The sequence below is a fragment of the Polyodon spathula genome, chromosome 11, assembly GCF_017654505.1.
Source record: "Polyodon spathula isolate WHYD16114869_AA chromosome 11, ASM1765450v1, whole genome shotgun sequence".
NCBI classification, from domain to species: domain Eukaryota; kingdom Metazoa; phylum Chordata; class Actinopteri; order Acipenseriformes; family Polyodontidae; genus Polyodon; species Polyodon spathula.
Window position 1 is genome coordinate 31,290,812 of NC_054544.1, and position 16,623 is coordinate 31,307,434.

The window sequence follows — 16,623 nt, forward strand, 5'->3', positions numbered from 1 at the left end:
CACTTGAAGGACATGCACAGAAATTTAGAATCTGGTAAACACCATGTGTACTCTCTTTTAATCTGCCTTTTATAAAAACCGTAATGTAAAATAATGATTTTTACAAAATGTTTTATTTGTTTTTGCGTTTAACATTTGGTTGTAATGCTTTAATATTGAAAAAAAAACAAAAAATTCCTATGGGTGTACACTGGCATTTATTGAGAACATTGTCAGTGTTTCACAACCTTTTTACTAGATCTATATCCACAGCTGTGTTTGTTGCGTGTATTCCTGTAAAACCATTTTACAATAAAGGTGGTGCTGAATTCAAGTAACGTTAATAGACTTAACTGAGCAAGATGTCATCGGTGTGAACATAAATGACCATTTATATTTGGAATTTAGTGTTTAACGACAGATGATAACTAGTTATTGTTTGTTATGGTTTGTCACCGGTTTGTTTTGATGTGCTAAAAACAAAACTTGAATATACTTTTAGTTTTTTTTTCCTCAGGAAAGACAGATTATATTGATTTTAATATTGGGATAAATAGTTACATTTTCCACAATCTGTAAAATAAATTTTGCGGTACAAGTATCATTGATCTGTTTTTATTATTATGTTTATACATATTTATACTGTGTACACATCCTTATACACGTTCATAATTTGAACCACTACTGACATTTTTTTGTTTGCTCAACTATATTACACTAAGTGCCATGTATAATCCAGGCAGCAGAAAATGGAAAAAAAAAAAATAAAATCATACTCAAATAAAATCAGTGATGCAACATTGATTTCAGAAGATACATTTATATTTCTTTTTTTTTTTTTTTACGATGATTGATTTTTTTCTCTCTCTTCTTCCCAAGGTGTGTTGCTCCACGTTGAAATGATTAGTTATGCCTGGCTTGTAAGCAGTGAATCAGAGTTATATACCCGTGGGAAATAAATTTGGCAGAAAATCACTATGAGAAGATTTAATTATCACTCCGAGACCTTTTCCTTTTCTAACCCAGTGATCCTGAAACTCTGTGTGTTACAGCCAAATCTGTGTGGACGCCAAGCCATGCCTCACAATTTGTTCCTCCACACGATGATAAGCCAAGCAATTACTGGCTTATTGATTTTTCATCATGGCAAATTTAAAGTTGATTTTTTCTTGAAAAGGCAGGGGTGATTAAGTGTTTCCCCTCGGTTTAGTACAGGAGAGAGCTGTGGCAGAATCTAATATCCTGAGGTCGACCTCTGCAGGCAGATAATGGGGTGCCTTACCCATGTGTTAAACAGAGAAATGAGGGCTACAAAAGTGAAAGGATATCTGGGAAGACAGTTTAATTTGCTCCATTGAAGTCATGTGCCACATGCTTGAGGAACATCAGTGTGAATGAGGCTGAAACTTACAGAGCCACGTGGGCAAGTGGAATGGGTGCAGACTGTAGTCCTGGCAGGCAAATAGCTATAAACAGGACCATACTTTACTCAGCGGCTTTGAGGGAAAACAGAAAATGGGGAGCGAGCCTAGCCTTGACGTTTACCTTGAAGTTTGTTAGTGACGAATGGCCAAACTCTCTCTGTTGTGATATTCAAAAACCAACATAAACAGAGAGTCACTTTTGAAAGAAACAATTCAACTTTTTTTGTTTTTGTTTTTGTGCGTTTGTCACAGTCATTTAGAGATGTGTGAATTTTCATTTGGCACTGGTATGGTTGTTTGACATTGTTTATAATAGACCATCCAAATGAAATAATGTTTGATTTCAGGACAGTGGTTTAGTGTTTCTTACTGTGGCTGTCTGTTAAAGCTGAAGAATCTGCAAGCAGAGTACTATTGAGCTGACTGCTGGTGCATTGCTGGCCTTCTGGAAGTATCAGTGCAAAGCAAATGAAACAGTGTGGTTGTGTTGTGATTTTAATAAGGGTTCCTGTTACAGTGTGGGAAAGGTTGATACTACACAATGGCCTAAACATATTAACACATCATCAGCACCCCACATTGTTCTCTTAAACAATTAGTAACAGGTGGTCAGAAATGTTCAAATAGGTGAACCTCAAATAAATTTTGTCCAACATGCAAAACTGTTTGTCAACATTTGCTCAAAATTTGTAATGTAGTGATGCTCACTCGTGCTCTTGCAAACCATGCTTGAACTTGTTCCAACTATATGCTTAAGTATTGAAATAAGGGGTCCAGAGCCTTGTTCCAACCCAGCTTTAGTTGTTGAAAGCTGGTTTTGCACTAAGTGATAAAGGCCCTGAATGTAACAAGGTATTGGACTGGAAGTGAATACCACTGATGTACTGTAATGTGTGACATTTATTTAATTAGTAATTCCAAACTGGATCTGTACTGCCTGGGCTGCTGCGAAAGGGTGAGTTTGAGATACGGACTTAAGGCTTTTACCTAATGATTTCAGTTCATTAGAATAGCTGGATGAGAAGGACTTCTTTTAATTAATGTTAGGGCAGCTGTTAAATTTGCCTGAGCACTGTTCGATTGCAATGAGGTCACACTTTGGTGGTAATGTATTACAATGCTTTAAGTTTATTAGCTATTGTCAAGAGGTCAAGAGCTTTCATTTTAGCATCTGAAACTCGTTAATTTGATCCTGGACAGTGGCAGTGATCTTTGAGGTTTGGTCATCAGAACTTGGCCCCTATAAGGTCACTAATAGTTCACTTCTGAAAGAAATTCTCTGACTGCAGGGTGCATGAATATGGGATTGCAGTTCCGAGGTGCACGAAAAGCTAATTTGCTAAAATACATTCTATCATAGTAGTCTACCTATAAAATTCAGGATTACTTTCAAAATTCTCCTGCTTGCCTACAAGGCCCGTCATCAAACAGCTCCAACCTGCTGACCTGCTATGGCTCTGTGCCTAAGCTGAGGTCAAGCAAAAGTGCACCACACTCAGAGAGCGCTCTTTTAGCTTCATGGCCCTGACTCTCTGGAACTCTCTCCCAGCTTTAGTGTGTGTAGCTCCCACAGTAGCTCAATTCAAATCAACTCTCAGGACCCTTCGCTCTTGCTTCCAATGCTCTTTAGCCTGATATATGTTATTAGCTGCTGTCTAAATTGCTATTTCAGGTTTTTCACTACATCTTGTTCATATGATTCTGTATGACACATGCATCCACAATGTTTAGAATTCACATCCTAGCCTTGCATTTAATGTATTTTCATTGTTTTTCCTGTTTGCATTTTGAATATCTAGATCATTCAACATGATGTAGACAAGACTCAGAACTGGGCAGACACATGGCAAATGACATTTAACAGAGAAAAGTGTTTAAGGTACTGCACACAGGTAATAAAAATGTGCATTATAAATATCATATGGGAGATACTGAAATTGAAGAAGGTATCTATGAAAAAGACCTAGGAGTTTTTTGACTCAGAAATGTCTTCATCTAGACAATGTGGGGAAGTTATAAAAAAGGCCAACAAGATGGCCAGATATATTGTGAAAAGTGTTGAATTTAAATCAAGGGAGGTAATCTTAAAACTTCACAATGCATTAGTAAGACCTCATCTAGAATATTGTGTTCAGTTCTGGTCACCTCGCTACAAAATGGATATTGCTGCTTTAGAAAGAGTGCAAAGAAAAGCGACCAGAATTATTCCGGGTTTAAAAGGCATGTCATATGCAGACAGGCTAAAAGAATTGAATCTTTTCAGTCTTAAACAAAGAAGACTACGCGGCAATCTGATTCAAGCACTCAAAATTCTAAAAGGTATTGACAATGTCGACCCAAGGGACTTTTTTGACCTGAAAAAAGAAACAAGAACCAGGGGTCACAAATGGAGATTAGATAAAGGGGCATTCAAAATAGAAAATAAGAGGCACTTTTTTACACAGAGAATTGTGAGGATCTGGAACCAACTCTCCAGTAAGGTTGTTGAAGCTGACACCCTGGGATCCTTCAAAAATCTGCTTGATGAGATTCTGGGATCAATAAGCTACTAACAACCAAACAACAAGATGGGCCAAATGGCCTCCTATTGTTTGTAAACTTTCTTATGTTCTACTATGCCCTACATTACACTGTAATGTAGTATGCATTGTTCCTCACTATCCTGTAAAGCACTTTGTGATAAAAGGTGCTATTTAAAATATGTATTGATTGATTGATTGATTGATAGTCAACTTTTGAAAATGGTTACATCTTTTTTTTTTCTTTCTCTGGTGATTAACCATTAATGAACTAACTTGTAGACTTCTGAAGATCAGTGCATTGCAATGCAAACTGTCGTTCACACAGATGCGCTGTATACACAGTAGACATTCTTGCATTTAAAGATGTTTTGAAACATGTTTTAACTGCCCTTAATACATCAGATATTTGATTTCTTGTACTGTACTTGTATAATGCTAACAAAGTCACTCCAAAAAAGTTTTTAACTTTTTCCATGTGGTTTCCTGCAATTAAACAAATAAAGTTTACAGTCGTTTGTAAACTTTCTTATGTTCTAATTACAGTATGTGCTGTCCAATGCATTGTTAGTAGCACATGAATTTTTATTTACCTTACAAGTTACATACACAAATGCTGCTTCATGACAATAACACCAACATATTTAAATGGCATCTTGTTCGAAAGTTGCTCTCAGTTGATGTCAACATGTATATCCGTGAACAGACAGAACAGAGAAATCCAGGTATGAATTTGTCATGTAGTTTCTCTTGTAGTTCTGCTCAAGTGTGCTCAGATCTGTTCTTGCTGAAAGGGGATTCTTGTGTACTGGGCGTTATCCCACATTTCTTTTGTAGCCCCAAAGCTCCTGATTGGCTCTCCCATCTACACCTTGAAGCCCTCATCTTGAAGTTGTAGCTCTTGGGAAGTAAAAATCAGTTTAGTTAAGCAGTGTTATAAAGCAGACAGAAACCATCTGCAGCCCTTATATATTGTAACAGCTAGGAGTATTTTCTATACACATAGAAATATTGATTATCTAAAACAGGTGATGGCTCAATTTTAAGGACCAGAGGCCGCACTATATCGTGTTTTTTTTATTTTATTTATTTATTTTTTTTAATTATAAATATGTAGCTGTTTCAGCCTTGAGGTTTTGTGTGACTGTTGCCCCTCAATTGTACTAATAGACTGTGTAGATTAGTCTACAGTATCTGGGAACCTCGCAGCTATGTGTGAACTCCAAGACTCCTGTTAGTAAGCTTCATGGCTGAACGTTTGGAGGGTTAGTGAAATGTTAATAAGACTTCTTACATATACCATATATAAAATAAAGCATCAGCCCACTACCTCATGTTTGAACTGCTTCAGCATGTTACAGAAATACTACCATAGGATAACTAAGTAAATTCTTATTATAAGAATTACATGGAATGAGTTATGGATTTACATTTAGTATAGAAGATAAATGTAATGTCTGCTGTCTTTAGTGGAATCTCTTTCCTGAATGGGCATAAGGAACAGGTTGTTTTTTGGTTTTTTTTTTAGGACTACCGGAGCGAACGATTTCTGGTTATGACACCTTGTGTATCACAACATTTGATGCATTTTATGAAGCAAAAAAAATATGTAGATGATTCAGAATTAATTTTATATAACAACACTACTCAGAAACTAACATCACGATATCCCAGTATCAGGAACTTGACAGACTGCTATTTGTAGAAATACTGTACACACATTATTTAAAAAAAGGAACACATTGCAGTCTGTTCATGGTAACAGCAGCTCTTTGTAATAAGGAATGGTGAAGGAATTGAATATTTATTTGGATTCTTTAGATTTTTGTCTTTTTGTATTTTTAAGTGGAGGACAGCGAGTGGAAATTTGGTAAGTGTAGGGGAAAGCATTCCATGTCTGTAAGTCCCTAGAAGTCAAACTGGAACATTCTGGGAGAGTAGAGCTTTAAACTGCCTGGTACCGTGCAGGAGTAAGGTGATGTGGGATTTGTGCTTATAAAAAAAAAAGGCAATATCTTTTGTTCTGCTGTTAAAAAAAATAAAAAAAGTTCCACAAGGGAGAAATGCTTTCGGTATGTACAGTATGTTTGTATATCTGTGTGCAGGTACAATGCCAAATGTGGATTTGAGAGATAAACATTTAACATTGTATAAATAACCCCTAAAATATCATATCATATACATTCAAGCTCTTTTATATAGTATTTTATATTATTTATTTGGAACAAAGTGCTCCCCTTTATGTGCTTGGGCCACCCAAAAGCAGCATAAAAAAGAAAAAGAAAAAAAAAAACTAGATTGCATAGAAGATTCAAGTGCTTTCTCGTTCAGTGAGCCTCGTGCCGTTTCTAAGACTATTGTTTGTGCTTGTGTTGGGTTAATTACTTTATAATTGGACTGTTATTGAATAAAGCGTGTAGATTGCAATCTTGAACTTATCGGTGACAGTGCTTCTCTTGCAACATGGTTCGCGTGGCCAACCAAATGTTCTGGTTGATAAGTGAGGATCTGCCCCCTCCCTCTGGAGTGAAGGGAGCACCTTGGTCAGCCACGATCGGTCCAGCGGGACTCTGGGGGCCCTCCTGTGTGTCTGTGCAGCAGCTTCATTAGGCTGACACTACCACCTGGTGTGGATGTTTCCAGTCTCCAGGGGATACCTCGGCATCTGGCACTGGCTGTGATCTTAATCTGCTGACCCACTGAGAGATCCTGATTAGTATTCATATTATCCACATGCAGACGAGATTGTGCAGCCATTAGGAGCGTTGTTATCATAACTCAGTACGACAAAGATTAACAGCAGCGCTGCATTGTAACCCAGTGTAGTGGATTGAGGGAGTGCAGTTTCACTAATTTGTGTTAAACTGCTCTAATAACGCAAAATAGGTTTTCTTATTTTTCAATGACGGGGCGTTTAGTTGGAGCCATCGTTAACTGGAAGAAAATAATTTATGATTCCAGGGTCAGATTAATTACTCTTCTTGCCAGAAAGTCACAGTAAACAACTGATGATGCGGTGGTATTGTTTAATGATAAAATATGTTAATAGATTCTGTTGTTACAGCGTTATTGTAATTTCTTAATTAACTTTAAATTGTGCAGCTAATATAGTTGCTTAATTTTCACAAATCTTACACAATGCTATATATTACTCTTTTCTAAGTTAAAGTTAGTGAATCGGTTAGCAAGGAATTCACTTTGATCAATAAACTTAGTAATTGTTACTACTGAAAATGTCAAATGCTTAGTGAGTAGAGTGTAGTGAAAATAGATATTTAAAAAAAAAAAAAGAAAGACAAATGCCTTTGGTTTTAAGAGACTTCAGAAATGTTGAAACCTGTGACTGTCTCACTATGCGAAAGTCTGTCTTTGTCATTAAAAATAGAATTTTAAATCACATTATCCTACATTGCTACTTTATGATATTACTAAGTTGAAACTGTCCTTTGACTTTGCACCAAGCATTTTTTAAGTGAAATTGAATGTCTTGACTTTAGTTGTGTCTGAAGACATATTCGATCTGTCAGCCTTTATCTCCACGTGTAAGTAAAAAGCTTCAGACTGCCTTATCAGGTTTGATTGTCCCCACAGCGGCTATATTATTGAAGAAAATGTTCCTATGAGGTAAAATATACCACACTCTCTGTAGACAAAAGAAAACTGTTATTTCAGCAAGAAGGGCCTCTTGTTCAAGCACTGTAGACTTAAAACGATTTATAGCAGCTGAAAGAGATTTGTACTATCCATTTTAAACTCTTCCTTCCCAAAAGAGCATATGGTTAATTTTCATATTGTTAAAAGGCATGTGGGCAGGGGAGTGCTTCAGAGAAAGGAGACATATTTCTCAATTCCAGAAGGAGAATGAGGTACACATGATGTATCTCACACACACACACACACACATATACACACACACACACACACACATATATATAGTATGTGTTAATAAAGAGATGTGCTGTATATACAACAAGAAGAGTGTTTTGGATTGGAAACATTAAGCCCATATTTGTTTTGCAAGGAAACCACTGAGCTTCAAACCAGTGCTGTACTATGCATAGCCTCTAGCAATGACCTGGGAAGTGGATATAAAACCAGAAATGTTCACCAATATCAGTCCTGTCACTCACAGTCATTTGATTAATAGATCAATGACAGGTGTATGACGGGGAGAGGGTTTGCATATGTGTGTGATTTTGTAACAAATGATGTGATTGTGTGTTTCTGCATGTTGTGTGAATCTGTGCGGGGTGTACATGTTTGTGTGTGTTTTCTACCATGGTATTTCAGAAATTTGAATATGAACACTTTCATATTAAACCAAAAGTCCAGACCAGTATAGTGTGGTTCATCATATTATTCATTTTAGTGTTTCACAACAGAGATGGTGACAAATAAGTAGATGTTAAACAAACAGAAACAAGTGAACAAAGGAATCCCATATGAATTTGTAAATGTTAAGCCTCACAATCTTTTTTTTAACATTCGCACCCTGGTTTTAAAATTGAAATCCTTCACGCTGCTCTTGAACCTGCCCTGGATTAAACAAGGCTGTTTGTATTCATTACGTCTCTATTTGAATGCCAGGGGTTTATATTGTTCTATTAACTTTCTATTCATTGGCTTTCGCTGTTTGGGCTGCTGAGGTTTCATTTGTCAAAGTTGTTCGCTCCTGGGTATTAGTTATGCAAATATTGATGTGTAGCTTTGGCCTGTTAGCTATCAATTGAAATCAGGAAATCAATAGCCTTAATAGCTCCTCATTACAGAGTTGATGCATTTTCAGGGCTACATCGGAAACTGTCAGCGCATAATCAATTCAGTCAAAAACTATTACCTGATCACTGCCAGACACATTTTAATAATGGTTGGTGTGCTTTGGGTTTAGGACTTAAACTCAGAGGCGTGCGGCAGATTTGCGTTAGATCATAAACAAACATTCTTCTAGTTGTAGTAATCGGTCTAATAGCAGATTACAGTACTGTATACAGGTATGTGTACAGCAGATATTTTAGTTATCAGTTTGATACATGATCTTTAAAAAATCAATAAATAATTAATTGCTACACCTTTAAGTGTAAAAAGCTATTTAAGTTTTGTTTTTGCACTACGTATATTTGAGGCTGACTTTTGTATTCAACAGAACACAATGTCGTATCTGCAGTGAGTTTCAATGCTGTATTTATTTGTTAGCATGTTCCGAGCCCCAGCCCCAAAGCCTGCTGCTGCAGTGCTGCTTCTGATTGAAAACAAATACAAATAATAATACAGTATAACAGCTTTGAGCTAATGGAACAGATGTGAACAGCCTATTACTTATTTATTTTAAAGGCAGCTGAGAGCTCCTTCATAATCTCTGTACATTTACTGGAAATATGTATTCTTTCACTATATGAGTTGCTGCTTACCAGCCTTGCTGTACCCAAGTACTAAATGTCAGTAATTCAGATACACTTAGTGGGATAAGGGGCCAATAAAGAGCAGATGTTCCTGGCAGTAGAAAAGCTGTAAGGATTAAGAATAATCATAACAATATCTTTTTTATCCCTATAGCACTACAGCTAAATCAAGAGACCACTTCACAAAAACAGCAGGGCTCTTGGGTCAGTACGCTGAAAACATCTGACTGTACTGTACATACTGTACATTGCCTTATATAACATTCATTCAGGCATCATTTAGAGAGCAGACAATTACTTGTACAAAATGTAAAAAAAAAAAAAAAAGTTACTCCGATTTTATGCAGCGTAATACGTAATTCAAGAATTCCTGAGTGAAGCAGTGGTATTTTTGATAAAATGCTAAACACTTAATATAACACAAGTTCTGGAAATATTGCTTTGAGCAGTAGGTTGCTTTGACGACTAACTGTTTCCTTTCTCAAAGTTTTAAATAAATATTTTGGATTCAACAAATCTGTCAAAGATAAAGCATCTTTATTTACAACTGAAGTGTAATATAAGAAGAAAAAAGAAATAGGGGGTGAAGGAATATAGTTCATTTGAAAAAAAAAGGTTATTGGAAATACAGAGAGATAAAAGACTGAAGAAGACAGTAATTGCCTAAAAGATCAAACTACAAAGCATTACTTTGGATTTTACAAGGCCAGCCAGCAGCAAAAGAGTGGTAATTTATGAGCTTAGCGTAAAAGAATTGCATAATTGCATTAAAAATTAATGCTAATGAGCACTAAAATGGGTAAGGTGGTTTTTATGAAAGTTTATATTCATCTTCTCTGGCTTGAATGATGGCTAGTGGCTTGATTAATGGTTTAATTTCTATCAATTAGCAGGCAAAAATCTCCTGCAAGACAAGGGTAAATTGAGCATTGAATTACATATCTTGCTCCTGCATGTTGGGACAAGAGAGCAGCGAATCTCTGACATCAGCCACAGTGACAAACATGCTGTGCCCTGCAATGTCTGCATTAGCTCTTCTGACAGGCCAGTCAGTTGTTGTGTGTGTGTGTGGTTATGGGGTGTTTGGAGATGGCTGGCAGGCAGACAGGGCTTCTAATAGCCAGTGCCTTGAAAACAGGCTCCACTTATATCTATTGCAAGTTCATTAAAGTCAGTAAGGATCCCGCAATTAAAATGGACAGTTAACAGAAATACTGAAGCCTGGATTTTGCCCTTTCATTAATAAACAGCGTTCTGTTCAGTCACCCCTATTCGCCTGAAATAAAGCATCACCTACAGCCCTGGCTTGTTAGTTGAGCCCTGTTTAAACCACCAGCCGGTCGCACCCAGCACTCCTAGTGACTGGATTTCTCAGCATAATCATTCAGGCTTAAACATGGTTACATTTTCAGGTCATGACCAGGTTCGACATGAATATGTCACTAACAAGTTGTGTTTGAATGCTCCATTATTTTCTCTTTCAAATGCATTTTATTTTTTCAACCTAACATTTTTAATTAGAAGAATGAAATAGTTTTCAGATCATAGCCTTTATGTTTTTTTTTTTTTTTTTTTTTTGTATTACGATGATGATGATAGGTTATTGCAAGAGGAATATTTCGGATTAATTTAAATATTATGATGGCTGAGGTTGTAGATGCTATGCTATCCAGATATTATTATTATTATTATTATTATTATTATTATTATTATTATTATTATTATTATTATTGATAGAAGTAATACTTAAATTTGAATGCATAATGCATGAAAAAAAATAACTATAACTTTTTTTTATTCTGCAATTACCCTGAGCCCTTGTTAAGTTTAGAAAGACGATATCTGTGTCCTGCTGCATTGCTTTTTTGGCGGTATCTTATTAAAGGATGCCCTCTGCTGTTTGTAGACATGTGTTCCACTTTGAAGCTTTGCTAGGGCATGTTTTATAGAATGACTTTATTATTATATTATTCGTATTAGTAGTAGTATTTAAAAGGAAATATTTATTTGCCAATCAATGCACAAGGAAAGCAGTTATGGTTGGTGGGCAGATTATTACATAGTAACAAATATTAGATTATATGCTCCTTAAGTGTTCTTAAATTGCCATTTTGAACCCAATCCATTTATATTAACTGGATAATCTATAAAATGTGGCAGGAAGCAGTTTGTATTTTTTCGAACAGTCATGATTTTGTACATCGTGATTTTTTTTTTTTTTTTGCAGTCACATTTATATTTTTCCAGAAGTATAGAAATCAAGCATGTGAACAGCTTTTCTATACCCCCCCCCCTGAACTCGTATGGCAATTTGTCACAAGACCTAAAATTAGACAGCATAAGTGTTAGATAAATGTTGAGTAAAATTACTGTACTGCCAAATATACAGAACTGCACAATTAGAAACCATTTAGGTATGTTAAATGGGCATCTGAAAATTAGCTTAGATTTAATGACAACATGACAAACAAGTGAAAGGATCCAGGTTTCCAGGATCGATGCTGTAAAAACAAGGAAGACTTTAATGTAGGACAGGAACTTTGCGTTGAAACCATTGTCTCCTACTGTGGACAGGAATGATTTAAATAATATAGTGACAATTTACTTAGCCAGTAAATTAATTTTCAAGATAATGTGTCCAGTTTAAATTTAAACTTTGACCTTTTTACCTAAACCTTGCACGGGGCATTTGCCATACAGAGTTAGTATTGATTTCCCTCCGTGTGTAGCTATCTGGGTCTCTCAAAGTCCATTACTTTAGATTTTACTATGAAATACATATCCTTTCCACTGACATCTGACAAACAGCATCTGGAAGTCATTTTATCTACCAATAATGTGTTTGTCAAAAAGTATGAGGCATTAATGGATTTTTTTTTTCTTTTTTCTAACAGTCCACCTTCGCGGGGAAGTTGTCATTGATATAGCTCAATAGATTTTTTTAGAGATGTTTTTTCCAGTAATTTCATGTTTCTTGTCATTATGTGTCTTTCTGTGGTGGTTTCTGTGCAATATTAATAGATGAGTGATTGAAAGAATTGGTGGCCCAAGATAGAGTAAGTTCTAGGAAGCGAGTTAAACTCTGGCATGTGAAGGACAGGCTTCAATGCTTCACCTACTTAGAGTATATTATGTGAACATTTTACTGTGAAGGCTATCCAAAATATCTTGGTAATAATTATTTTAAAAACCACATTATCTCAGTTGAACCCAAAACTGTCAGGAACCCAAAATTGTCAGTCATGAAAATAACTATTTTTTATAAAAATAAGGTACAACTTCTAACAAAAAAAAGTTTTTTTTGTGATACGCCTGTATTTATATATATATATATAGTATATATTATATATATATAATATATATTATATAGAGATATATATATTATATATATATATATATATATATTATAGATATCTATATATAATTATTATTGTATTTATTATTTAAATAATTATTTTTATTAAATTTACAAAATAAAAATATTTAAATGTAGGTTTGTGTGTGTGAAGGTAACTGTCAATCTTAAACCAGTTCAATTTGAATTACTATAATTATTCATTAAACAACCACTGTTGTTTTTTTTTTGGGGGGGGGGGGGGGGTATTATTATTATTATTATTATTATTATTATTATTATTATATTATTATTATTATTATTATGTTTTTATTCAATGTAATTTGAGGTCTTTTAAAAAGTGCCCCATTAAATGGCATGTGCAACAAAGGAGTCGCTCTCTATGGCTTCAATATCTTTGACTCTTTTCACTTGTTCTGCCAGTGTGCATGGCCGCAAATCAGTCAGCACTGCTTCTTCATATTCTGTGATAATGTTCTGCTCCACACTTCAAAATTAAATATAAAATACAACCAAAAGATCTTCAACAGAAGTAATGAGGGCCATTGGTAATACAGCTAGGTCTGATGAGAGTTTAAAACCTTGGTTATATTCCTATGGACTCTGTACCTGTACTTTTTTTAGTTTTTTGTTATATTATTTGAATATAGATTCAAAGTCTCTTACGTATATACACCAGTGTTGTACTGCTAGTATAATACAGTTAAAGTTTTAAAGTTTAGAAAATGTATCAGACACACAACAGATCAGCTTTGTATAGATGTTTTACTGCTAGAGGATGCACAGATTAATGGGTAAAGGAATGCAGATTGCGTGTAATACAGACTTGTTTTGTTCTGTTTTTTTGTAAATATGAAGTTGTTTTTGTTGGATTCTTACATGAGAAACATATGTACTGTTTAGTTTTACTTAAGTTTTATTTTTTCTTCATTAATATTGTTCTTTTGCATATAAGAAGTATATTGGTGTGGTATTTGTATGTATATCCTGTGAGTTCTTATATGCGTTTGTGTCTGCATCTAATGGACCACTGATGCCTTGGTTGCCTTGAGTCTTTAATGGGTATAACTAGGGATGGAAATAAGACTCATTATTGCAGTGCAGTTTGATCCATTCCAGGTTTTACTACTACAATCTTGATGAGCTACAGTGTGAATAGGTAACAAGATGAGGTGTGTCTTTTATTAATAGTCATATTAAAACCAGCAATGGATCAAACTGCTCTGCAATAGGAGGCTTATTTCCATCCCTGATATAACTAGCAGGGCCCAATAACTCTGCATTCATTTTTTTATTGTTTCTCTCTTAGAACAAAGCACACTGGCAGAACAAGTGAAAAGAGTCAAAGATATTGAAGCCATAGAGAGCGACTCCTTTGTTGCACAGTTTTTCACATCAAGCAGAGACAATAAAAAGGTAAGAATTGGATTTGTAGAACTAGAGGAAAACTAAATGATTCACTCATTTTCTTCTGCACTTTTTCTTCTGAAACTATTTTAAGAAAACTGGGTGCTTTGAAATGACTAAAATGATTAGCAAGGCTCCTGAATTGACTGAATTGATTAATGATTTTCTCCTTGCCTTATACAGTAGTAGTGCACCACCTAGTGGATAGAATAGGTAGACTGATCCAGCCTGAATTAGTTACTACATGTGAATATTTCTTTAAAACATTTTAGAACCCTGTTATATCAGGTGATTTCACTTTCAGAAGTTGCCGGACAAATGGTATGAACCCAATAGATTTATTTTTTCCTACCTTTTTATTTTTTAACCTCTGTGCTGCATGTTGTCTAATTGTCAGGAATGAATCTGTTGGTTTAGGTGCAGTCCTGTGAATCATTTTAATTAGAAATGAACGCTTTCTTGATCTATCTCAAGGTACTTGTACCATGGCTGGTTTTAATGTATTATTTTCTATTCCTCATTTTTATAGTCAACCGAATCTACAGAAAGCGGGCAGGACCTAGCATCCACGGTGTTGTCTACCTGTGATGATGAACAGGAGCTCCCCAATATCCCTACAACTATCCAGTACCAGGAGAATGACTCGCTGGCCCATCTCAGTGTGAGTTCATCAGATACTGGATTTACCTCTTGGAACTGGGAGCATTGACAATTAAAATAACACAGTTTTTCTAGTTGTTTCCAAATTAATCTGGCACTTCGTAACATTTTGCAACATTTTAAGCACTTGAATTAATGACAAGTTTTAAAACTACCAATACGCAGTCCCTTGCATTTTATCCGAAAATATAAATCTAAGATTTCCAGTGCGGTTTTGATCAAATAAAATGAAGCCACATTCAGTATTGCTGCTATCTAAATTATAAGGAATTTGCCTCTTCTCTAGAAGTTAGTGTGATTAAAAAATAAAATAATACACAGACAGATAACTTGTCATTCTCAATGAATAAAATAATGGAGCTAAGTAGAGTGGACATTTTAATATTACGACACAGACGCCTGAAAGTGTGCAAAATAATTCATCTTACACATGAACAGAATCTCGTTACCTCTGACTATATGCAATATTTTAAGGGGCAGGGGAAGAAGAATTGTCAATAATAATTTAATATATTAAGCAAGCGTTGTTTATTATAATTAAAAAAAAATAATAATTTAAAAAAAAAGTTTTGCAACCAATGCCGATATTTTATTTTTTTTAATCGATAATCCCAGTTGATATTCAAACTTAATAAATGTTGAGATAAACCCCTGGTTAAGTATGTAACCCAACATTTTATTTGAAGGATCAGAATTCATTTTATTTGCTTTAGTTATTGAGATTCTCATTTAATACCCAAATGTAATGAAGTGACCCCTTTTTATAAAACCACGTTTAGAGATGCTTTCAATATGTTTTTAAAAGAAATGTAAAATCACAGGAGTACAAAACCTGTTTATAAAATCTAATACCAGTTCTAAACAGTAGTAAAACGTTGCACTTATATTTTTCAAGTAAAGTTATACATTTGCTTTAAATATTAAAAATACAACTTTTTATGTAGTCATCCTTTAAAAAGGTATGCATAATTAGTGCTAAACTTTTGTGACAATAGCACTTCAGTGTGATCCACTCAATGCCTTGTGCAGTCACTTTTCTTATCTAGTGTGAGGTTTAACACATACTAGTGAACACATTCTACCCTGGATTCTGTCCTCTTCATTTATTAAGCATCCCTTTTCATTTATAACCCATATCTCAGAGAAAACTTGAGCCCGAAACTTTATATTTGTGCATTTATATAATTACTGTAATAAAAATGCACCCTATAGGCAGTAACATCAAAATGTACTCTTTATAGACACAATTGTTTTAACTACAAGGGCCACATGTTATGCTTTGTTTTAGTAAAAAAAAAGAAAAAGCTAGTGACCTTTCATCATTTTATAAGCAACTCCCTCATTGTATCAGCTTCTGCACGTTTGTCTTCAATGTACTGAAATTTAGAATTCACATGTAGTATGACTTTCATATTTTGTAGTCTAAAGAGTGTTGAGACTAATGTTCTAAGAACAAAACCATGTGTTGTGCGCATTTGAATGTGTATTACTATTCTGTGCCCTGCACGTTCTAGTGGGAAGACAGTAATTGTGTGTGTGCTTCACCAGATTTCATTGCTGTTACCTTGTTTGCATTTTCTTGTTTCAGTTATTTATTGACAAGGCAGAAGCGAAGGAGAAGTGGCTCCACAGACTGATCACTCTTCGCCAGGAGAGGCTTATGGGAAGCCCTGTGCCGTGAACAGCTGCATATCAATGCTTAAAACAGGATGCAATGATTTGAATATAGGAATTTTTTTCATATTTGCTTGCTATTGCTCGGATGAGTTTTTGGTATTTTCAATGTAAACTTAAAAAAAAAAAAAAATACAATTTTTAGAATTTTTTTTTTTTTTTTTTTTTTTTTTTTTTTTTTTTAACATATCAGTGGATATATTGTG

At 34.9% G+C, this 16,623-nt stretch overlaps 1 protein-coding gene across 3 annotated transcripts in view; it reads left to right on the top strand.

The window, feature by feature from the left end:
• Window positions 1–16,516, top strand: part of LOC121323697 (serine/Arginine-related protein 53-like) — a 105,212-nt gene extending 88,696 nt beyond the window's left edge. For all 3 annotated transcript variants that reach the window (XM_041264895.1, XM_041264894.1, XM_041264896.1), the window contains 3 exons: window positions 13,986–14,092; window positions 14,613–14,744; window positions 16,332–16,516. In XM_041264895.1, coding sequence (XP_041120829.1) covers window positions 13,986–14,092; window positions 14,613–14,744; window positions 16,332–16,424 — 332 coding nt within the window. In that variant the 3' untranslated portion in view covers window positions 16,425–16,516. The remainder of the gene's footprint in view (window positions 1–13,985; window positions 14,093–14,612; window positions 14,745–16,331) is intronic.
• Window positions 16,517–16,623: the final 107 nt, after the last annotated feature.